Source organism: Piliocolobus tephrosceles, chromosome 1 (assembly GCF_002776525.5).
Source record: "Piliocolobus tephrosceles isolate RC106 chromosome 1, ASM277652v3, whole genome shotgun sequence".
NCBI classification, from domain to species: domain Eukaryota; kingdom Metazoa; phylum Chordata; class Mammalia; order Primates; family Cercopithecidae; genus Piliocolobus; species Piliocolobus tephrosceles.
In genome coordinates, this window is record NC_045434.1 from 127,558,547 (window position 1) to 127,581,823 (window position 23,277).

Below are 23,277 nucleotides of genomic sequence, written 5' to 3' on the forward strand. Positions count from 1 at the left end.
CTCTGCCTTTTGTGTGTGCAGTTGAGTCTTTGCAGTTGACCTCCTCAAACTCTCTCAACTTTGTGACTCTCTGCAGTGCTTGGTCCTGGATAAGTTTGAAAGCTACAATGATGAAACTCAGCTCACCCAACGTTCCCTGTCTCTACTGGAGGAAAACAGGTTCTGGGCTGGAGTGGTGTTCCCTGACATGTATCCCTGGACCAGCTCTCTACCACCCCACGTGAAGTATAAGATCCGAATGGACATAGACGTGGTGGAGAAAACCAATAAGATTAAAGACAGGTGATGTTTCAGGAAGGGCTCACTGTGTTTCTCCAAAGTCAGTGGGAAACTACATTTGGTAGAGAGAAAGGGACTGAGACTGGACTTGGCCTGTAAATCAATAAAATTAAGTTAAATAAAAAAATAAGATATTTTAAAGCTCAACAAAGAGTCCTTGAATGAAAGCAATTACAGAGTTACGTTGTGGCTAATATTCAAAACTGAGATTTAAACTGAGGACTAGGAAGTAGAATTAGATCCTTTGGAAACATTTAAGAGAAAGGTTTTAAGAGAATGAGTTCCAAGTCACCCTGTGGTCGGGAGGTGTGAGTGAGCTGTCCGAGCCCATTCCCATCCCTTGTCCCTCTGTGTCTTCTCAGGTACTGGGATTCTGGTCCCAGAGCTGATCCTGTGGAAGATTTCCGGTACATCTGGGGTGGGTTTGCCTATCTGCAGGACATGGTTGAACAGGGGATCACAAGGAGCCAGGTGCAGGCAGAAGCTCCAGTTGGAATCTACCTCCAGCAGATGCCCTACCCCTGCTTCGTGGACGATTCGTGAGTCTGAAGTTTGCGACCCTCCTCCATGACATGTTAATGGGGGTGCTGGGCTGGGCTGGGGTGGGCTGGTGTGCTCTCAAGCATTCAGTGTCTTTGGAGAGAGCCCCAGGGACCAGAGCCAAATTGGAGAGCATGGAGCGCTGACTGAGGAACCTGCTTCTCCCAAGCTCCAGGCAGGCACAGATGAGTCAGTGCAGTGGTGGGAAAGGGAAAAGAGATGGTGTTGTAGCTGGAAAAGGGAAGGGGAAAATTAAAGCAAGGGAAGTGAGGCTCGAGGAGGGGACAAATTCCCCACTATGTAGTATGTTTGGTATGTGGAAGGGTTCTGGTCAGAATGTTTGCCCAACGATTGCCACATCAGCATTCATTTTGGACTCTGCATGGCCAGTAGGTCTGGTTCCTGGGAGCCCTGGAATAATGCAGCCCCTTCCCGAACTAACATTTCCATGATGTATGCTCAATGACAAGGCAGAGAAATGTGTTGGATGAGCTCAGGCCCCGCCTCCCTGGACACCCCCATCCCAGGCCTGTGTATCTGTTGACCAGCAGCAAGCCAAGCAAGCAGCCTACTGTTTCTCTGAATATGGATCTGGGGGTGGTAGAGAAAGGGCCGGGGTGGAGGGTTGGGAGGGCTCATTTGTCATTACAGATGGGGTCAGACACACTACCAAAACAGCAGTAGAGACCTACAATTGAGTTCACCTAAAACTCAGTGTGGACACAGAAAACCCTCTTTTAATAACTGTCCAATGGGTTTTCTAGCCTCAGCTCTACAGAAAACTTGAGATAACAGTGGCCAGTCTGCAGTTAGTTTGGGTTTGGATAATAGAGCTAGGAAATGGAGCCAGGGGCAAAAGCCCAGGTCCACTTTAGGATCAGAATGGGAGTGGCTCGTGGGGAAGTGAGGTGGGTGTGGGGAGGCAATAGAGAGCTAGGTCATTTGGTGTGGGAGAGTCCTCTGGTGGCCAGTCCCAGAAATGCAGGCTTTACGAATGTATGCTTCCCTTCCTGAAACCCTCCCATGCTGGAACTGGGCCCTTCCAGTGACAACACACAACAGTTTTCAATAGATAATAATCCCAAGGCTAGCACATGAAACACAGGGAAAACATGTGTAAAGTTCACAACAAAGTCGTTCCAGTATATCAAATCTACCCTGTTTGCCGGGTGGATATACCAGGGTCTAGTGCACCTGTGCATGTGGACTGTTGGGGTGGAGCCAGTGTCTGTTGGATAACTGATTTATTGATGGATCATTTGCCTTCTGAAAGTGCCAAACTGATTAGTTATTTTGTGTGTCTTTTTGTGTAACTAGAGTTTGACCTACCCGGGCAGACTGTGCTGGGGTGGCTGACCCCTTGGGGCGCCAAGTTATTGATCTTACCACCACCACTTGCCCTTGTCAGTGCTCCACACTCTTGGGTTTCGGTGTCAGCATGTAGCTATCTACTCAGATCCCATCCTCAGCATCAAGTCTGCAGTCTTGTCCTTGCAAGGCCTTAAACAGGGAAGATCTTTCACATAGAGAATATAGTTTTATTGACACATTTTACTTGCAGAGCATTCACCTGGGCTAACCAGAAAGCCAGCACTCTGCTATAAACAAAAAATAATGCTTCAGGGCTAACGTGGAATGTATTAAAAGATTCCAGCCCATTGAATGTCCAGGGGAGGGTTTCCTGTTTTCATTTCCCTCCATCTGGGCTTTGTTCTCAACACATTCATTCAACAAACATTTATTCTGCATCTACCAGGTACAGAACACTCTACTATTCTGCTTCTCTCCTCTTGCTTTAGTTTCATGATCATCCTGAACCGCTGTTTCCCTATCTTCATGGTGCTGGCATGGATCTATTCTGTCTCCATGACTGTGAAGAGCATCGTCTTGGAGAAGGAGTTGAGACTGAAGGAGACCTTGAAAAATCAGGGTGTCTCCAATGCAGTGATTTGGTGTACCTGGTTCCTGGACAGCTTCTCCATCATGTCAATGAGCATCTTCCTCCTGACGATATTCATCATGGTAAGCCAAATGGAGAAGGCCCAGAAAATCTTCAATACTTTGGTTCCTCTCCCCTTTCATCCTGTTCATGTGCCTGTATTAGACATCTGGCCACCAAAGAGAGCGTGATATCTAGCTTCCCAGCCCTTCCTTTTAGCCAAGGTGGGAGACACTCAGAGAGACAAAACCTCCTCAAGGAGCCACTGTATCACAGCATCCTCCCATCTCCCACTTCCTGCCCAGGGGTCCATGGTCCACACAGACTTTCCAGTCCCATTCCATGACCATCTGGAGAAGCTGCTATTAGCAGAGCCCTGCACAGTGTAATAGTGTAATTAAACTAGTCTTCTCTTTCCAAACACAGAAGAAATTGGTTCAGGGAGTGTTTTCCTAGGCTTACAATTGTAACTACTGGCTAGAGTTGAAATGGGGAAAGGCTTTTGCCTTTTCAGTAGCAGTAGGGGAGGAGATTTGGATTATTTACTAATCACCATCATGGTCATCTCCTACATGGCTTCACCAAAAAACATTCTGCTACCTGAAAAATCTCCAAGACCTCTCTCTCTTTAAAAGATGGAATTTAGAGTCCATCCTTCCTCAGTGATAAGGAGTTTTTATAGCCACAGGCAGCTTCTATCGGTCTGTCCTCTGCGAACTTGCAACTCCTCTGAGAGCTAGACTTGGAAATGAAACATTATTTTGCAATATGTTGCTATCCTTCATTTTTAGCTCCTCCACCGTAGATGATTGTTTGTACTTGTTAAATGATAAGGATATAAATTTAGGTCATTTTTTATATTTTATTGGACGGAATTTGGTATAATTTTTAGACTTCAGGCTTTGCAGGCTCCGGAGATGGACGGATTGAGCTTGTTCCACTTCTTCCCCATCATGATATCAAGTGCTGCACCACACGAGGCAGTGTGTGTAGTGACCACAGACTGGCTGAGTGTCTCCCATCCCATGCTGGCCCATATCAGGTACCCATCTGATCCACAAATATTCCATCAGATCCTGTTCAAACAAAACATCTCCAGTTAAGCCAAATCTTGCCCTTTCTCCTTACAGTAAAATGTACTAAATCTGAAGGTTTTGTCTTTTTAGTGTGGCTCTGTGATCCAGTGATCTGTGGCCTTGGTTATGCCCTGTGCTAGAGTCCTAGCACGACAAATGCTAAGGTAGAGGTCATTCTGCTCAAACAACCTGACCCCACCTGGATGTGGCTTTACATTTGAAAAGGGTACCAAAGTTCAAAGAGATGAGGGGAGGAGCTGAGCCCCTTGTCCTCATCTAGGGTTCCCTTGTTCTTTCCCATCCCTCAGTCTGCTCCTTTTCCCAGTACCAACACGTTTGTGTCCTCAGAATTAAAGGAGTAAAAATGTGTAAACATCTGACTAGCAACAGCCATGAGACTTTGCCTGCCTTGTTGATAAGCAGCATTGAGATCTGCCCTCCTAAGAATGGGCCATTAGGTCTTCAAAGCTTTCATGATGTGAGGTAAAAAACGTTCACCAGGAGTTTCATGCACAAAAGGGTTTCTCTTTGTGGGAACTAGAACATTGTTCCAGTGATGACGGAAACAGAGCTTTCCACACCAAAACAGGGTTTTCCTTTGAATGACTCTCCCACCTTTCCCTTGTCTCTTCCTCCCCACCTCAGCAACACAGGAAAGAAGCTGGAAGCAGGGACAATGGGAAGGTCCCTTTGTTATTCAAGCTATTAGAAACAAAAAGAAAAGTGGCCATCAGAGGAAGCCACAGCTGGTGAAACTGTAAGGTCACAGAGTGAGTTACACCTCTGGCTTAAGTCAGTGAAAAGTCCTAGAAGTTTGTGGTCCTAGAAATCCTAGAAATTTATGGGACTTTGTTTTGAGCAAGGATAAGAAATTGATTTCAAGGCCGGGCACAGTGGCTCATGCCTGTAATCCCAGCACTTTGGGAGGCCGAGGCGGGTGGATCACCTGAGGTCGGGAGTTCGAGACCAGCCTGACCAACATGGAGAAACCCCATCTCTACTAAAAATACAAAATTAGTTGGGCCTGGTGGCACATGCCTATAATCCCAGCTACTAGGGAGGCTGAGGCAGGAGAATTGCTTGAACCTGGGAGGTGGAGGTTACCGTGAGCCGAGATCGTGCCATTGCACTCCAGCCTGGGCAACGAGAGTGAAACTCCGCCTCAAAAAAAAAAAAAAAAAAAGAAAGAAATTGATTTCAGGCCTGGCGCAGTGGCTCACGCCTGTAATCCCAACACTTTGGGAGATGGAGGCGGGCAGATCACTTCAGGTTAGGAGTTCCAGACCAGTCTAGCCAACATGGTGAAACCACGCCTCTCCTAAAAATACAAAAATTAGCCAGGTGTGGTGGCACATGCCTGTAGTCCCAGCTACTCAGCAGGCTGAGGCAGGAGAATCTCTTGAACCCAGGAGGTGGAGGTCGCAGTGAACCAATATCATATCACTGCACTCTAGCCTGGGCAACAGAGCAAAGCTCTGTCTAAAAAAAATAAACATAAAAAAGAAATTGATTTCATTCTTCTGAGAATTGCAACAACTACCTTAAAGTGATTCCATCCAAAAGCCACACGTTCAGCCATGGACTTATTTTTATGGAGCTGCGTGTGGGTGACGCACAAAATCAGGAGCTCTGAGTCCTAATCTAGACTTTTATTTAGATTTCCTCAGATTTGGGTTCTAGTTAAGCATGGGTCTCTTCTGTGCCCCGCTCCCCCCTTGCCATTTGTTTTGTCTGTTTTCAGTCTGTTCTGTCAGTACCCACAGGCAGGAGAGCAGAAAGGAGAAATGGCAGCCACAGCAGACAAAAGGCACGTTCTTTCCACTCAGCTCTCGCATGCCCATCACAGATACTACTCATCGGTCTCTTTTCTACGAGAGGAACCCAAAACTCCAGGGAACTACTGCCAATTGATCAGAACTCATTTAGGACATGGACCTATTTGTTCCTTTGTGTTCCTGGGAAGAGCACAGGATGAGTTCTGTGTACTCATTTGCGTGTTCAGAGAGTAAACTGCCTCATAGGATGCCTCTAGCAAAGGATAACCAAGAAGGTCTAATACATTTGACAATCTCAGTTTATCCTCTAGTGCAATTGGATAGCAGTTCCCCTAGCGAAAGTTGTTAGTTTGGTCCTATTTTCTACATAGCCAAAGTGGTTGATTCATTGGTTAATGTGAAAGTTACTGAGTACTGCCAGCAGGTGCTAGGAAATGTATTTGTGTGCTATTCATGGATGGGGAGGATCAATCCATTTCCAAGTGATTTGGATTAATTACTGATGTTTTCACCTGTGTGGGTAGCAAATCTCAGAAAATCAAGTACAGATGATGGCATCGGGCAGACCAGGCCCCAGGCAAAACGTTGAAGCTCCTCTGGAGTCCCCTCCCATCTCCCTCTTTTGTTTCCCATATACCTGGTTTATCCAGGGCCCTGGAGATGCTCCAAGATGCCCTACCCAGGTCTTCCTCCCTTGTCCCAGCCATATTTCTCCACATGACCACTCTTCTCACCAAGGATTTGCTTACTTAACACTTAATAAATACTATTAAAAGAGAAACTTAGGCACATTAAAATGTTAAAGAGTTGATTCCAGCAAACTGATTCACAGGAGGCTCCAGATCACAAGTGGTTCAGGGCACCTCTGAGGGGTAGGGAAGCAAGACAAAGAAAAACAAAGCAAGTATTTGATTGGTTCACAGGGAAAGTCCCTGATTAGAGGTAGTGGGCAGTCTGTGGTTAGTTAACTTTCTGAGTTGGGTTTTGGTTTGCTGATGTAGGAACACAGAATGCTGGGGCCATTTCAGCCTAATGGTCTCCCAATTAATTTTTTTTAACATTACTCATGACTGATAGGAGTCTAATGTGTTACTCTTCCCAGGGAAAATGGCATTCCTAGGATTAAAGGAACTCAGCACATGGAGTGTGCATTGTAGAAATTTAGACACTAACAACAGGCTCGTGCGAGAGAGCCCTTTAGGGCAGAGTGAGAAGGCGTCCTGACAAGGGCAGGCATTACTGACGCATGGCCTCTTGGTTTCAGCATGGAAGAATCCTACATTACAGCGACCCATTCATCCTCTTCCTGTTCTTGTTGGCTTTCTCCACTGCCACCATCATGCTGTGCTTCCTCCTCAGCACCTTCTTCTCCAAGGCCAGTGTGGCAGCAGCCTGTAGTGGCGTCATCTATTTCACCCTCTACCTGCCACACATCCTGTGCTTCGCCTGGCAGGACCGCATGACAGCTGAGCTGAAGAAGGCTGTGGTGAGGCCCCTGGGCTGGCCCCTGTCCTACAACACGTTTCCTCGGAAGGGTCTGTAGCAGTCCTGAAGACACAGCCTGCCCTCTAAGGGGGTTCACTTTGCCTTTGACCTAAGGTTAAAAGGTACATGTGAGGCTAAAAGGTACAGGGGCAAAAGTGGGAGGAGTTCTCACCCTGAGCGATGCAACAGTGACTCCTCACCACACCTGCTTGATTCATCTGCCCTGGAAAGTCATTAAAAAACCAGTTCAACTCATGGGTCCCTTGGTTTACTCACGAGAGAGAGCCAGCAGCCCATTTCACTAGTTTTCCTTTCCCATTCTTTGAGAAGAATCAGAAGGGAGGGAGCTCGCCACTTTACTCTCTGTCTAAAGAGATGTTTCCATTAATTAAAAGTTTTTGTTTTGCTTCAGAACAAACTTGGAGTATTTCCACAAGTATCTTTAACATGCTCTACCAGTGCTTGCAGAAAGAAGTGCAGAATGAGACTGTCCACAGAGTCAGGCTTGCCAGCCAGGAGAGGACTCCGGAAACTGACTTCTGATGGCCTGAGAAACTTCCTAGTTCACAATTCCCAGACCCAGACAAAGAGCACTGTCTTTTCTCTAATTGTTTTCAAATGGGCCATTTCCACCCTCTAATCAGCCTCTGGCCCTGGAGGGTGCAGTTCCCCTTGTCCTCCGGAGTCTCCCTGTCTCTGTGCTGTAGAGTCAAGAAGGGATGACCACCTGCCCTCACTGAGAAAAGACAGAAAGTCTGACTTATTCTCACAACTCACACTTATTGGGCTCCAGAGGTGTCAGGGCATCTGCCTTTCATTTCTTAGGTTAAATAAGAAATCAATCGCTGCCATTTATTGCACCCAATTTTCTAAAATGATCACAATGGATTAGTGGCAAGAAATCCTTATGACTCATCTGTGGGCAGAGCTGGGCTTTTTGGTAATTCTTGAGTAGGCAGATGGAACTTTGAGGCCACCTTCTTGGGTACATAGATCACTAGGAAGCTATAGGTCTCGCAACTGTGGATTAGGGCTGGGCTGAGAATTGTTTCATGGTTTTTTGTGACTGTATAGCTAGAGACTCTCTTGTTTGCAGAGAGACACTCTGAACTCCCCCTAGCTGTCTAGAGAAAGACGGCCTTCACCCCTCCTGAGGTGACCTTACACTGGGAGGCAATGGGGACCCTCTTTTGGTCCTCCCCTCTACCTTGAGGGCATCTGGGTGCTGTTGCATTGGATAAAAGGCACTGCTCATTTTCTGTGCCCTCTCTGCCTCACTGCAGAGCCTGCTGTCTCCGGTGGCATTTGGATTTGGCACTGAGTACCTGGTTCGCTTTGAAGAGCAAGGCCTGGGGCTGCAGTGGAGCAACATCGGGAACAGTCCCACGGAAGGGGACGAATTCAGCTTCCTGATGTCCATGCAGATGATGCTCCTTGATGCTGCTGTCTACGGCTTACTCGCTTGGTACCTTGACCAGGTGTTTCCAGGTAAGCATCCCCCTCTATAGGGTAAAGGTAATTGAGTTCTTCAGATCCCCAGCCCTCTCCATTCATCTAGTTTAAATTTCATTGCTTCGAAGCTCTTTGTCAGAGCCAGCATTTGAAGTTTAAATCTAGAAGTCAAAAATCCACCAGCAAATCCTACTGGCTTTACTTGAGAAACAAATCCAGAATCTGATCTCTTGTCACCACCTAACTTTCCCAATCCCAGCCTCTTCCTTCCACTGCCACCTCGCATCAGTCCGTTTTCCACACTGTATTCAGGGAGATCCTTTCAGAATCAAGGTCATATGGTGTCAGCCCTCCCTGTCAAATGCCTCCACTGGCTTTTCCTCTCGTTCGGAGTAAAACCCGGTGTCTTAACCCTGGCCTCCAAGATGCTTCATTATCTGGCCTCCAACTTTCTTCCTCATCTCATGATTTTCCCTTCTCCTCCATGTTCCTCTGCTCCAGCCACGTTGGCCTCCTTACTGACTGTTTAATACACCAAGTGCATTTCCTCTTCAGGGCCTTTCCACCTGCTGTTCTCATGCCAGAAGCACGTTTCTCTCCCCCGACCCCCCAACCCACCCCTCATATCTGCAGGCTCGCTTCCTTACTTTGTTAAGGTCTTTGTTCAAATGTCACATTATCACAGGGATCTTTCCAGACTGAAGAGATCTACATATCTATGGTTCTATAAACAACATTCCTTCAGGGTTCCCATCCCCTTACCCTACTTTATTTTCGGGAACATTCTTCAACATCTGATATGATGATGTATCTTATGCATGTATTTACTGACTCTCTGCCCTTCGTAGAAATGAGCCCAGAGGGCAGGCACGTGGTCTATTTTGTTAACCGTGACAGTCCCAGTGCCCAGAATACTGTCTGACCTTTGGTGGCACTGAATAAATATCTAATTAATCTGTAGCATGGAAAATCAGCTTTTGTAAATTGGCTGTTTGCACAGTCGTGTATTTACTTGGTAGAAAATCAAATTTTCCTTCAAATTAGCATTTTCTGGTCATTAGAGCTGCCCCACCTTCATCTGAGTGGTATCCAAGTCAGCCGACAGCGTTCTTGTGCTATAACAGCCATGCCTGGCTCTTGATGCTGTAGCCAAGAGCAGGCAGGGGACGGTGAGGCTGGTCCAGTCTACGAGGAGGGACAAACTCACAGCTCTCAGATCATCTCAGGGCAACCTTTGTTGGCAGAAATAGGTAGGCATTGGCAGAAATAGGTAGGCAGCCACCCTCAATAGGAGGAAGGCCTCTAGACTGGGTCAAGAGGCCTGGGTTTGCATCCTAGTGGCATGGGTGCATTCGTTTACTGGAGCTGCCATAACAAAATACCACTAACTGGGCGGCTTAGACAACGGCCATTTATATCTCACAGCTCTGAAGGCTAGAAGTCCAAAATCAAGGTGTTGGCAGGGCCATGCTCCCTCTGAAACCTATAGGTGCTTGGCCACTCCTTGACTTGTAGATGCACCCTTCTGATCCTTCATCTGTACATGGCATTCTCCCTGTCTTACATGGCCATCTTATAAGGACACCAGCTGGATTGGATTAGGGGCCTACCTTGCTCCCATGTGACCTCATCTCAACTAATCACGTCTGCAATGACCCTGTTCCTAAACAAGGCCACATTATGAGGTACCTGGGGTTAGCACTCTGGTATCTTTTTTCTTGACACCACTTCTGACACCAAATGTGTGTTTTGGTTTTTGTTGTTGTTGTTGTTGTTGTTTTGGCACCAACCAATTCGCCTATATTAATGGGTTGTCCAAGAATTCAATTGAATTCTGACACTATCCAGAATTCACACAGACTCCACGGGTTCAGTCCCATAAGACTGCCCCCTCTTCAGATGCCAGATGGAAATGTGGTGCCCAGGCTACCCACACTTTTGCCAAAGTCCTGTACTTACAATCACAGCTTTAAAATGAAGGATACAGCTCAGGAACCGCCACATGGAAGAGAAGCACGGTATGGGATTGGGGGCAGAGCTTCTATGCTTTCTCTAGACACACCACCCTCCCAGCACCTCAAAGTGTTCAGCAACCCAGAAGCTCTCCAAATCTTGTTGTTCAAGAGTTTTTATAACCCTATCTCCAGCTCCCTACTCCCCTACTGGAGGTTGGGGGTTGGGACTGAAAGTTCCATTCTTCACATGGGTGGTCTTTCTGGCGACCAGTCCCAAGAAACTGCAGCTATCTTGGAGCTCTACCCTGAGTCACATCATTAGCATAAACTCAGATGTGGTGGAGGAAGGGGCTCATTATGAATAAAGAAAGACACTCCTTTCTGCCAGGAAATTCCAAGGGTTTTAGGAGATCTGTGCCCTGCACAGGAGCTGGGAACAAAGACCAAGTATATTTTGTATTATGTTACAGACCCCAACATATCTTTTTGGAGGGAGACCAAATTCAACCCATGACGGTGACTTTGAACAAGACACTTGAACTTAGTCTGCTTTTTCTATCCTACTAGACTGTTGGAAAGAGATATAATAGATGAAAATTAGTTGATTAAAATGGAAATTTGTGCATAATTCAAAAGTTTTATTTTAGCCAAGCTAGAGCTTTCATTTATTCACCAGCTATTTACTGAACAGCACCTGTGTGTGAGGCTCAGCAGGGCCAGGTTCCGGGAATAGAGTGGTGGAGATAAAGATCCAGACCTGCCCCGAGGAATAGACAGTTCAGTGGCAGCAAAGGCCATGAAACATATGGCAACTCTTTAAAAAAAGCTGAGACCATGATTCTACAAAATCAACATTTTGTAGGGAGCAGAACTTTCAAAGAGAACTGGACTAGAAATTTGGGAGTCTTTTTCTTGGAACCCTGGTGGATCCAGCAGAATGAGGGGTGGGGGTGTAGAATTAAAAACAGTGACATTAGAACTGGATTACCTGTGTTGGAATTCCTACATTTCTGTTTAACTCTCTGTGACCAGGGGTAGATGGCTCAAGCTCAGTGTGCCTCAGTTTCCTTTCTCACAAGAATAATATTACTACCTATCTCCTGGGATTGTTTTGAGGTTTAAATTATTCAACACATGGAAAGCACTCACAGCAATGCCTGCCACAGAAAGAATATCCAGTACATGTTAGTGATGATCACCATTGTTATTATCTGACTCCTGGAAAAGGACTTGATTTAATAATCTCATGAAACATTTTTTTTTGGAAAACTAATGTCAACCAAGATTATTGGTCTTACTGTTGCTTATAACACCCCAAAAACATGACCGTGTGGATAAAAATATGTTGGAAGGAGTAGTCTTTCTAGGAGCCTGAGAATAGCCGTGTAATGATAACTACAAATACCTGTAGTTACAATTTGAGGTAGATAAACCCTGGATCTGATAGAACTGCGGTAAGGTAGGATAGGGAGACTCCTTCGACCTTCTCTGTTTATTTGCTTTTATTTTTAGGAGACTATGGAACCCCGCTTCCTTGGTACTTTCTTATGCAAGAGTCGTATTGGCTTGGCGGTGAAGGTGAGTCCTTTAAAACACAAATGTTAATGTTTGAAATCAGCTCCTTGGGCTCTGTGCAGGATGCGTATGGGTCACAGAGGTGGCCTTCTATGTAAACAGTGTGATTCCTGATGAGTCAGCTGCCTCCTGGGACTCTGCCCCTTGATAGGCATTGCAGCGTCTGGGAGCCCACCTTTCATGAGTCGCTGGGCCCTGTGTGATCATGAATGGCTGATCATGGATGAAGCCCTGTGTCCTGTACACTTTGTCCAGTAGACTAAATTGCCCTATTTAAAAAAGGCCAAGCCACTTCAGGGTTCAAAGAACTTTTGCAACTTTTCAGTATAAAGCAGAAATCCAGGGAATCATGAAGGAACCTTTGCATTCGTCTCCCACTGCCTTCCTCGTTGCCGTTTTATTCTTCTCTGCCTTTTCAAAATATAAGTTAGTTTATTCTCCCAAGATGCAGACTCCTCCTGGGGCTGAGGCTGAGCTGTTGATCTTCACAGTAATGCCTCAGATTCTCCTGGTGTTGATCTTTCTTAGGGGTGGGGAAGAAGGCTGAAAGGGCATTTGCCCACAACACATCTTAGGTAAAAGGCACCTTTACTACTAAACCAAACAGGAGGCCTAACTAGAGAAAGTTCTAGAAGCAGGGAGAAACAGACTCTTTTGTGAGGTCTGAGGAAGCAAAGAAATTCCAGAGTGTGAGCGGGGCCTCCCCTAGAGCTGGGAGGCTCTGCAAGCGAAGGAAGTACTCTCCCATCTGTTTGTTGCTCACCTACCTGTTCTTTACTTTGTATTGTTGGGCCTGGGCCAGGACTTATCCTGCAAGCACTGAGATCGATGTGTGTTTTTTCTAGGGGATTAGTCTAGGGCCTTTAAAAGGTTTGGCCAGGTTTGTTTTTTTTTTTCTTTTGTTTTCACTGGGTCAAACAAACAGCACGTTAACAGCTCAGGATTTTTTCATTGTATTGACTTATTCATCTTGTCTACCTGTAAACTTGTTAATTGTTTACTATAATAAAATTATCATATAATAAATGAAAAATTTCAACACAGGGGTGTATTCCTAGAATGTTTTTAATGTCAATGAATATCAGGGCTTGTGGGCATTTTTTTTTTTTCTCTACAATCCCAACAGATACTCTGCCTCTTAAGAAAAAAAGAAATCATAAGAAAAATATGCTCCTTCAAAAGTGAATCACAAATATGTTTGCCAACGGAAGGCAAATATTTTTCACCTGTCTCATAGGCTGGACTGAAATGGATTTCTAAAACTCCCTAAAACCAGAAAAGAGCTGAGTGTCTACCCAACCTCCCTCCTTTCACAGATTAAAAAATTAAAAATGGAGTCCAGGAGACATCCGGTATCTTCCCCCATTGGTCACTTGGGACAAAATCTGGAACTTGCACATATATTGCCTGGCAGGAAACTTATTCCAGTGATTAAACTCTTTAAGAGGATGTTTCCTCTTGCTATTTCATTACCTATTTGTGCAGTTTGATAGCTAGTAAAGTGATCAAAGGAATCGTGGGGCATAGATTCAAAAGCCCTTCAGGAAGCAGAAGTAGAAGAACAGTACTAGAGGCGGCAGGTCCCTGACCGCCAGGCCCACTACCTGCCGCTCCAGCACATATCCTGCACGTTTTCAGAGGGCAGGGGACAGAGGGGCCCTGGGTGGCTGTTGCATTGAGAAATCTCGCCCTGCTCTTGTGTGTGCACTTGAGGCCGAGAGCCCCTGGATGCTTGGTGACAGTGGTTTCTTCCTGTCCCTGCCTTTCTGTCTGGCAGACTGACTGGTCCTTCTGCTTCTCTTCCCCTTCCAGGATGTCCTGATGTCTTTTTAAACCAAATGCCAAGTTTGCCAAAAAGTGTCTGTGTGTGTGTGTGTGTGTGTGCGATGTGTGTGTTTATACCACACTTCACAATTTGTCCAGGCTTGTATTAATACCATCACCAGGCTCAACCCTGGTGTTAATTCCAAGATACTTAAATGCCCATCTAGGTGAATTTCTCAGGTAAACCATTTCTCAAGCTGCAGTTTAAGCTGGCTGCCCGTCATAGCACTTTGAATAGACTTTGTTTGTGTTTTTGTTTTTTGAGACAGAGTCTCACTCTGTCGCCCAGGCTGGAGTGCAGTGGCGCTATCTTGGCTCACTGCAACCTCCGCCTCCCGGGTTCAAGTGATTCTCCTGCCTCAGCCTCCTGAGTAGCTGGGATTACAGGTGAACGCCACCACACCCGGCTAATTTTTTTATTTTTAGTAGATACAGGGTTTCACCATGTTGGTCAGACTGGTCTCAAACTCCTGACCTTGTGATCTGCCGGCCTTGGCCTCCCAAAGTGCTGGGATTACAGGGGTGAGCCACCGCATCTGGCCCCTGAATAGACTTTTACTCAAGGTTCACCATGACTTTCACATGTTTTGGATTGGAGTAAAATGGACCAGTGGTGGGCTAAAGAAAATTAACTCATTTCAAATTCAAAACTGGTTTTCTTAATTTTTTAAAAATCACAATTTCTGAAACGGTGGGCTCCTCCTGGCACATTGAGAGGAGGAGGTGAAACTCTCCAAGTCTGAAGCGCCTGTTACAAATCTTCCTCTGGGACTGGCAAAGATTGTGCGATCATGCTTGAGTACCGCACAGCCCTAAAGCAGGTCAGAGGCTGGCTAGGAAACTCATTTGCTCCCCGTACCTCTCCCCTCCTTTCCTGCCTTTGCTGGTTCTCAGCTCCCGGAGGTAGAGTAACACTGGCTTCTGATTGGTGCAGGGTGTTCAACCAGAGAAGAAAGAGCCCTGGAGAAGACTGAGCCCCTAACAGAGGAAACGGAGGATCCGGAACACCCAGAAGGAATACACGGTAAAACCCCAATAAAGAATGCACAGCAGAGGCGAGGAAAAGGCTCTAAGCACTGCAGAGGGCCAGAGCAAAACATCTCATGGCAAGGGTGGAAAGAAGCCCAGGAAACTGACTCTCTCTGTTGACAAGTGTTAAACCAGATCCCTTCTCAGAGGTCCATCTACATGTGTGTGGAATGAATGGTTCAGCCCAGACATTAGCGCATATTTCCTGGAGAAAGCAAATACCAACTATGTAGTGTGCCTGTGCCCTTGTTAGGCAAATCCCAAGTGAGTTGCACAAATGTGCTGACTTCCGAGGATTTAGCAAGAACAATAACTTTGGTCACTGGGACTTAAAGCGGATATGAGCTATAAGGAAAGACAAAAATAAATGCTTCTGTGTCCAGGGGGAAAGAGACTCTAGGGGAGCTGACTACACTTCACTTACGGCTTACAAATCTAGAAGGCCATTCATTGAAACCATCAGAAGCCTTTCCTGACAGTGGAAGTTACCTAATAATCCCTAAACTGATGACCCAGGTTTACAAGTTCTGTTTTTGCTGGCTTTTGCTGCCCTCATCTTCTCTCTTAAACTAGTTCTGTGTTTTTCCCAAGGCTTTTCATTCCCTAAGCATATGCATTTCTCTGTGGCCAAAATGCTCTGGGTTTAGACAGGCACAGCCCTCGGGCTCTGCCTGACAGGGCAGGAGAGGGTCTGGCTTTTATCCCTCCAGCCCACCACAGGGGTGTACTGCCCACTGCAGTACACCATGCCTCTGGGAAGATTCTCCTCCCACAGTGGAAAGTCGAGGCTGAAATCAGGAGGCTGGGGACTGATTTCCACCTCAGTTGCAGGCAAGGCCAGGAGGCACACACAGAAGAAACAGTGGAATTTCTCCCCCTAGGGAAACAAATGCTTAAAGCTACAGTATTAAGATGACAAATTAAGCTGTGCCATATAGGGTGAAATGAAGCAGGGAGAGACGGGAGGTCGGGGAGAAGTGAGAGCACTAGGTAAGGGTCTGCAGTGGAGGGGGCATGGGAGGAGGAAGGAGGGGAGTGGGATTTGAGGGATGGTGATGGGGAAGCGTGGACTACCCTACCCACCTAATTGGACAACTCTGGGAGTTCTGAGGAGCAAGAAGCCTTAGTCAAAGTCAACTCAAAGATTCAAGCCAAGGTGACTAGGAGAATGGCGGTCCAGAAAAGGTCATGGGAGAGTCTGAAAGCAGATGTTGTTTTGGGAAGATGAAGAGCCTAAGCCGCTTCCAGAAATTCATGAGGAAATGCCCCATGGACTGTTGGCAATGAGGGCCTAGGACCAAGGTTGAGCTTGGGGCCAACTCTCCCTATAGACAGTGAGTACACTCTGATGAGCTTGGGCTCTGGGTTCAAATCCCAACTCTGCCACTCATGCCTATGTGTCCTTAATAGGAGAGTTGATGTCTCTGTGTCTGAGGTTTCCTCGGCTATGGAAATGTGCCTAATAAATGTTTACACCTTAGGACCGTTATAAAAGTACATTGAGGTAATTTGTGTAAAGCAGTTGAAGCAGTGCCTGGCATATAGGAGGTGCTATATAAATGTTTGATGCTATTATTACTATTATGATTCTGCAGTCTACAGGGGCAGGTGATGTTACAGGCAGAAGGCAAGGTCTGGAGAAAAAGCCCTGGGGCTGTGTAATTAGGCATTATGTTTACATCATGTTCATTATTTTCCTCCAAGACTCCTTCTTTGAACGTGAGCATCCAGGGTGGGTTCCTGGGGTATGTGTGAAGAATCTGGTGAAGATTTTTGAGCCCTATGGCCGGCCAGCTGTGGACCGTCTGAACATCACCTTCTACGAGAACCAGATCACCGCATTCCTCGGCCACAATGGAGCAGGGAAAACCACCACCTTGTGAGTCTTCCAGCAGAGAAGCTGGCTGCCATGCTAGCCTGTCATTTCCTGGCTTAGTCTTTCCCTGTCAGCGGCTGTCTACTCTTTCCCACAAATTTTAGTGACAAATATTTGTGGCCCCAAGAATGTGTAAAAGCTTGCTGCAATATTCAAAGCTCACGCATATGTATTCTCTTGAGGGGGAGGTAGAATAAGTTTATTGCCCCTTTTGTGTGCTGGGGAAGTGGATATTCATTCAGAGAGTTGAAGTGACTTTCCTGAGGCCACTGAGTTGTCATGGCTCAGTGGGGGCAAAAGCCAGGCACTGCGGTTGCCTCTTGTTTCTCACACCTTGAGTCTTTCCCCCATCCCAACAGTCCATGGTGGTGATCAAATCATGGCCTCTGTCATCACTTGCACGGAATCTATAGAGTCCTGCTATTTCCCTATTTCCTTTCTCTTTGCTTTGCTTTCTGTCTTTTTTTTTTTTTTTGAGACAGTGTCTCACTCCATTACCCATGCTGGAGTGCAGTGGTGAGTGCAGTGGTGCGATCTTGGCTCACTGCAACCTCCACCTCCCAGGATCAAATGATTCTCCCACCTCAGCCTCCCAAGTTGGTTGGGACTACAGGTACATACCACCAAGCCCAGCTAATTTTTGTATTTTTTTTTTTTTAAAGTAGAGACAGGGTTTCACCATGTTGACCAGGCTGGTCTCAAACTCCTGACCTCAGGTGATCTGCCCACTTCAGCTTCCCAAGGTGCTAGGATTACAGGCATGAGCCACCACACCAGGCAGAGTCCTGCTATTTTCAAGGAAAATTCCTTTTCCTACCAATCATTAGGCAGGCTTCAACATCAGCTGATGAGGGTTAGTGGTAGTTCTGGAGAAAGTAAAAAAAAAACAAAACAAAAAGCAATCAGTCTCTAGAGGGGCCTGTGGAGTAACTGCCGGGCAACAGAAGGTCAGGGCACGGAAGGCGAAGGGCTCTGCGTGGACCTGTCAGCTCCGCAGGCGTCCCACTCTCCTCCAAGGGACCCGAGCGCCATCTGCTGAGAGGAGAAGAGGGCCCGCCATGGTTTCCCAAGGAGCAGCAGACACGGACCTCGCAGGGGGCAGCGAACCCACGTGACACAGTCTTCACGTCTTTTGGAGAGCCCCAGGAAGGAACAGCAGTGTGTACACCCTGTGATGGAATGTTCTCTAGGGCGGTTCAGTGTGAATGGAATGTGGGGCCGGTGCCATTCTATTTGGTTCTGTTTCCCTCTAGTGGTTGATCCGCGGAGATTTCAGCTTCTCCATCAGGACAAGTTCAGATAGCCTGAGCTGGTATCAAGGACAGAGCTGGGTGTGGCGGTCCTGCATCCATCTGATTTCTCTCCATGCTAACTGATATGGTCAGAGAGCTGGAAGTAAAGTCCAGCACCCCAGGGCTCCGCAAAGCAAACACATTACTTCATCAGCTGCTGACATGCAACTTCCCCCCGGGGGTTAAAACAATGTTTAATACTAACAGTAATAATATTTTTGAGTTTCACTTTATGCTGGCTCTGTTCTAATGTTGTAAGTGTATTAACTCATTTAAGCCTTACAACAGCCTAGGGACGTGGGAGTCATAGTTCCCATTTCACAAAAAAAAAAAAAAAAAAAAAAAAAAAATTGCCCACCGTTGCTCTTGGGCTTTTTATATTTTGGATCCAAAGCTAATACTGCTGGTGGTAATTCCCATGCCTGGCTTCCATCAGTTAATCAACAAATGCCTAGGACTGCTGAGAGTTATCGCCTTCACCAGGACCTTACCCAGCTTTATGATGATGACACCTGGCTTTTCAATAGCCGTGACTGCTCACCCAGGAGGCAAAGCCTTGAGTCATGCACCAAACACCTTTTATTGATCCTCTCCAACACCAGGCTCTGTGATGGCTGAGCTGGGGATACCTGTGACTGCATATGAACAATCTGAGGCTGGGAATCAGAGAGGCCCTCAGTGTTGGCCTGGGAGCCCCAGGAAATAATTAGCAGAGAAGGACGGCCGAGGTGGCCCTCTGCATTAGGGCCTGGATGCACACGCTGGTGCTAAGGGGGCCCCATAGCTAACAGCGGTTTGGGTTTGATTGACAGCTCAGGCAGGAATCCAGTGAGAGTTCTCACTGAACGTAGTGTGGGGCAGCCCTCCTAAGGCATGTTGCTAAAGGCCATCTCTTCTGCCACTGACTCCTGTGTTCCGCAGGTCCATCCTGACGGGTCTGTTGCCACCAACCTCTGGGACTGTGCTCGTTGGAGGAAGGGACATTGAAACCAGCCTGGATGCAATCCGGCAGAGCCTTGGCATGTGTCCACAGCACAACATCCTGTTCCACCAGTAAGCAACACAGGAACTGAGACCTCCCCATCCCCTCTCCTCACCTCTGCCCCCAGCACACTTTTCTAGAGCCCAGCTCAGGGGTGCTGGGCCGGCGCACAGGCAGAGATACAGACTCTTATTTTGTTTCCCCCATGTTTAAGGTCCTTTGTCCTACTTCCAGTGAGAATTGTCCCTCAGAATATGGGACTCCGGCTCTGCTGCTCAGAGCTGAGGGCTTCCCCCTCAGAAGGATGAAGCTGCTTCACTCTGACAGAGCAGCTGATTGATCCCCTCGCCCCTTGTGCAGCCCTGAAGTATTTCCTTTCAGGGACCAAAGACAGGAGGACCATTGTTCCTTTTTCCTGTGTAAGCCATGGCATGAAAGGCAAACTTTTCAGGGGGCTTTTCAGTTACTTTTTTTCCCCAATAAGGTATCTTTTATTTCTTATCTAAGAAGCTATGCGTAGTCATTGTGAAAGAAAAAAAAGGAAGGGAGGAAGAAAAGGAAGGAAGGAAGGAAGAAAGGAAGGAAGGAAGGAGGAAGAAGGAAGGAAGGAAGGAAGGAAGGGAGGAAGGAAGGAAGGGAGGAAGGAAGGAAGGAGGGAAAAAAGAAAGTGAGGCCGGGCGCGGTGGCTCAAGCCTGTAATCCCAGCACTTTGGGAGGCCGAGACGGGCGGATCACGAGGTCAGGAGATCGAGACCATCCTGGCTAACACGGTGAAACCCCGTCTCTACTAAAAATACAAAAAAACTAGCCGGGCGAGGTGGTGGGTGCCTGTAGTCCCAGCTACTCCGGAGGCTGAGGCAGGAGAATGGCGGGAACCCAGGAGGCGGAGCTTGCAGTGAGCTGAGATCCGGCCACTGTACTCCAGCCTGGGCAACAGAGCAAGACTCCGTCTCAAAAAAAAAAAAAAAAAAAGAAAAAAGAAAGTGAGAGAGGGAGGGGTTGAAGGGAGGGGAGGGGAGGGAAGAAAAGGGAAGGGGAAGGGGGAAGGAAAGGGAAGGAAGGAGGAAGGAAATATAGGTAAACAAAAAATCGAAAATAAAAGTCACCTGTAATTTCACTACTCAGAGATAACCACTGTTAACATTATTGGTATATAATTTTTTTAGAACTTTCTCCTATACATGTATAGATAGATAAACACATATACTTTAAAATCATAAAGAATAGTAAAACTATGCACACAATTTTATAACCTGACATTTTTTTCAAAAAAAGGATTGCTTTTTTAAGCATAAGATATTATGAACATCTTTCTTGTCATTACATATTCTTCTATAAAATAATATTTAGTGTTTACAGACTATTCCATTGTATGAATGAACTATGTAAGCCATCCTCTTATTAGCTATTTAAGCAGGGTCTGCTATTTTTGTTTTGTATCATAAACACCACCGCAGTGAGCATCTTGATTGCTCAATCAAGAATACTTGTCCTCAATTATTTCTGTAAGATCGGCCGCTAGAAGTGGAAGTGCTGAGCCATTGCTTTTCTCGTTGTCCCGTCCTCCTAGCCTCACGGTGGCTGAGCACATACTGTTCTATGCCCAGCTGAAAGGAAAGTCCTGGGAGGAGGCCCAGCTGGAGATGGAGGCCATGTTGGAGGACACAGGCCTCCACCACAAGCGGAATGAAGAGGCTCAGGATCTATCAGGTGCTGGGAGTTGGATGGAGACAGGGCCACAGATGGCAAATTCATGGCTTCCCAGTGCACCCAGGAGGCAGGGGAGGCTTGGAGCAGGAAAGCTTCTAAGGGTGGGAACACCTCTGTGAAGTTACCCCAAAAATCTAACAGCAGCCCCCAGAGCATTATCCCTGCAGAGCACTGTCTCACAGCAGCCTGGGTTTTATTTGTCCTGAGGTTGATGTGTTTGAACAGTCTTCAAAGGGTCTGATCCAAGGAGTAGATGGTTGCCCTTTCTGCATTTACAAAGCCTGAACAGTATTAGGACTTTGAACGCTATGAACATCTAAGAGGCAGCATCAAACCGCTGCTGGATTAGGGTGCCCCCACAATGCCACTGGCCCTGAGCCTTTCTCGTCCCCACCCTCCACAGTCCCTTAACTCTCCCATCCTTCTTGTGCCTCCAGGTGGCATGCAGAGAAAGCTGTCAGTCGCCATTGCCTTTGTGGGAGATGCCAAGGTGGTGATTCTGGACGAACCCACCTCTGGGGTGGACCCTTACTCGAGACGCTCGATCTGGGACCTGCTCCTGAAGTATCGCTCAGGTAACAGCCACTGCTCAGTCTTCTGGGCTCTCACTGCGGCTCTACCTGTGGTCCCCACTCTCTCACCTGGCATAGCTGAGTACAGGAACCACCATGGCTACACTTAGAAGGGGGTTTGTCAGTGACTTGGTGAATCTAAGTTCCAGCTAAAGCCTTCTGAGGTTTTTAAAAATATAAACAGGGAATCATTGATGGGGCAACCTACTTCCAAAATAGTTTAGAAAATTCTTTCGACCTGCAGCCCTTCTGTCTGGAATGATGGATGCTACTCTAGGTGAAAGTCCTCTCTGACCATGGGGACCGAGGTCACCTGCAAACATACCTAGAAGCTCCATAGCTGTCAGATGACCACTCAGGACCAGTGTGTAGGTGACCCGCTGGGCATTCAGTGCTCCAGAGGATGGCCGCAGATGGAAGTGGCTCCTCTGTCATGGCACCTCTCAGACAAGGGGCTCAGATTGGAAGACACAGCAGGCAGAGCTGAGTGCCCATAGAGGTTAACAGCACAGTTCAACCCCATGATCGAGCCAGAGCTTTCCCCCTCACTCTACTCACACAGCATTGCCCTGTGCCTTTCTCTGAGAGTTTGTCATCCTGGAATCCTCATTGCTGTTTTCTTCTTTTTTTTTTTTTGACAGAGTCTCGCTCTGTTGCCCAGGCTGGAGTGCAGTGGTGTGATCTCCACTCACTGCAAGCTCCGCCTCCCGGGTTCACACCATTCTCCTTCCTCAGCCTCCCGAGTAGCTGGGACTACAGGTGCCCGCCACCACGCCCGGCTAATGGTTTTTGTATTTTTAGTAGAGATGGGGTTTCACCGTGTTAGCCAGGATGGTCTTGATCTCCTGACCTCAGATGATCTGCCCACTTCGGCCTCCCAAAGTGCTGGGATTACAGGCGTGAGCCACCGCATCTGGCCTGCTGTTTCCTTTTAATGACATCTCCAGTTAGGGAGAGTATGCACGTGTGTGTTCTTTATGAAGATCATAAATGCAAAACTTAATGATCCAGAAAATGCACATATGAAACTCACTAGATGCTGACCATAATACATAAGCCCCTAATATGGAGATTTATTTGAATCACATCCTATGCTGGATGCAGAGACACTGTGTGTGGCAATGCCTTACAGTATGTAGGATGCTATGAAATGTTAGTTATTATTGTCCTAATATCCTGGAATTTTGCTGCTGAATTAGTTCCCTTGGATTTTTTTTTTTTTTTTTTTTGAGGCAGAGTCTTGCTCTGTTGCCCAGACTGGAGTGCAGTGGCCGGATCTCAGCTCACTGCAAGCTCCGCCTCCCAGGTTTACGCCATTCTCCTGCCTCAGCCTCCCGAGTAGCTGAGACTACAGGCGCCCGCCACCTCGCCCAGCTAGTTTTTGTATTTTTAGTAGAGACGGGGTTTCACCGTGTTAGCCAGGATGGTCTCGATCTCCTGACCTCGTGATCCGCCCGTCTTGGCCTCCCAAAGTGCTGGGATTACAGGCTTGAGCCACCGCGCCCGGCCATCCCTTGGATTTTTTTTTAGTTAATTCCTGATTTTTGCAACTATGTAGCCAGGAAATTGCTGTACACCCTTTACCAACCACACCTAACCCAGGGCAGGGTTGGTGATTGCCCTGGCCCCTACCTTGCAGGCAGAACCATCATCATGTCTACTCACCATATGGACGAGGCCGACCTCCTTGGGGATCGCATTGCCATCATTGCCCAGGGAAGGCTCTACTGCTCAGGCACCCCGCTTTTCCTGAAGAACTGCTTTGGCACAGGCTTGTACTTAACTTTGGTGCGCAAGATGAAAAACATCCAGAGCCAAAGGAAAGGCAGTGAGGTAGGTGTCTGCCCAGGGAAGGACCCTGGACTGGGTGAGAAGGAGCAGACAGCACGGGGCTGCCACTCCAGACATGGCTACTC

General features: G+C 47.1%; 1 protein-coding gene across 1 annotated transcript in view; it reads left to right on the plus strand.

The window, feature by feature from the left end:
* Nucleotides 1–23,277, plus strand: part of ABCA4 (ATP binding cassette subfamily A member 4) — a 133,581-nt gene that overhangs the window by 60,772 nt on the left and 49,532 nt on the right. The window contains exons 12-23 of the mRNA XM_023231075.3: nt 77–282; nt 642–818; nt 2,619–2,841; nt 6,874–7,095; nt 8,378–8,582; nt 12,014–12,079; nt 14,835–14,924; nt 16,634–16,808; nt 19,019–19,150; nt 20,650–20,789; nt 21,227–21,364; nt 23,001–23,194. Of these exons, the coding sequence (XP_023086843.2) occupies nt 77–282; nt 642–818; nt 2,619–2,841; nt 6,874–7,095; nt 8,378–8,582; nt 12,014–12,079; nt 14,835–14,924; nt 16,634–16,808; nt 19,019–19,150; nt 20,650–20,789; nt 21,227–21,364; nt 23,001–23,194 (1,968 nt within the window). The remainder of the gene's footprint in view (nt 1–76; nt 283–641; nt 819–2,618; nt 2,842–6,873; nt 7,096–8,377; nt 8,583–12,013; nt 12,080–14,834; nt 14,925–16,633; nt 16,809–19,018; nt 19,151–20,649; nt 20,790–21,226; nt 21,365–23,000; nt 23,195–23,277) is intronic.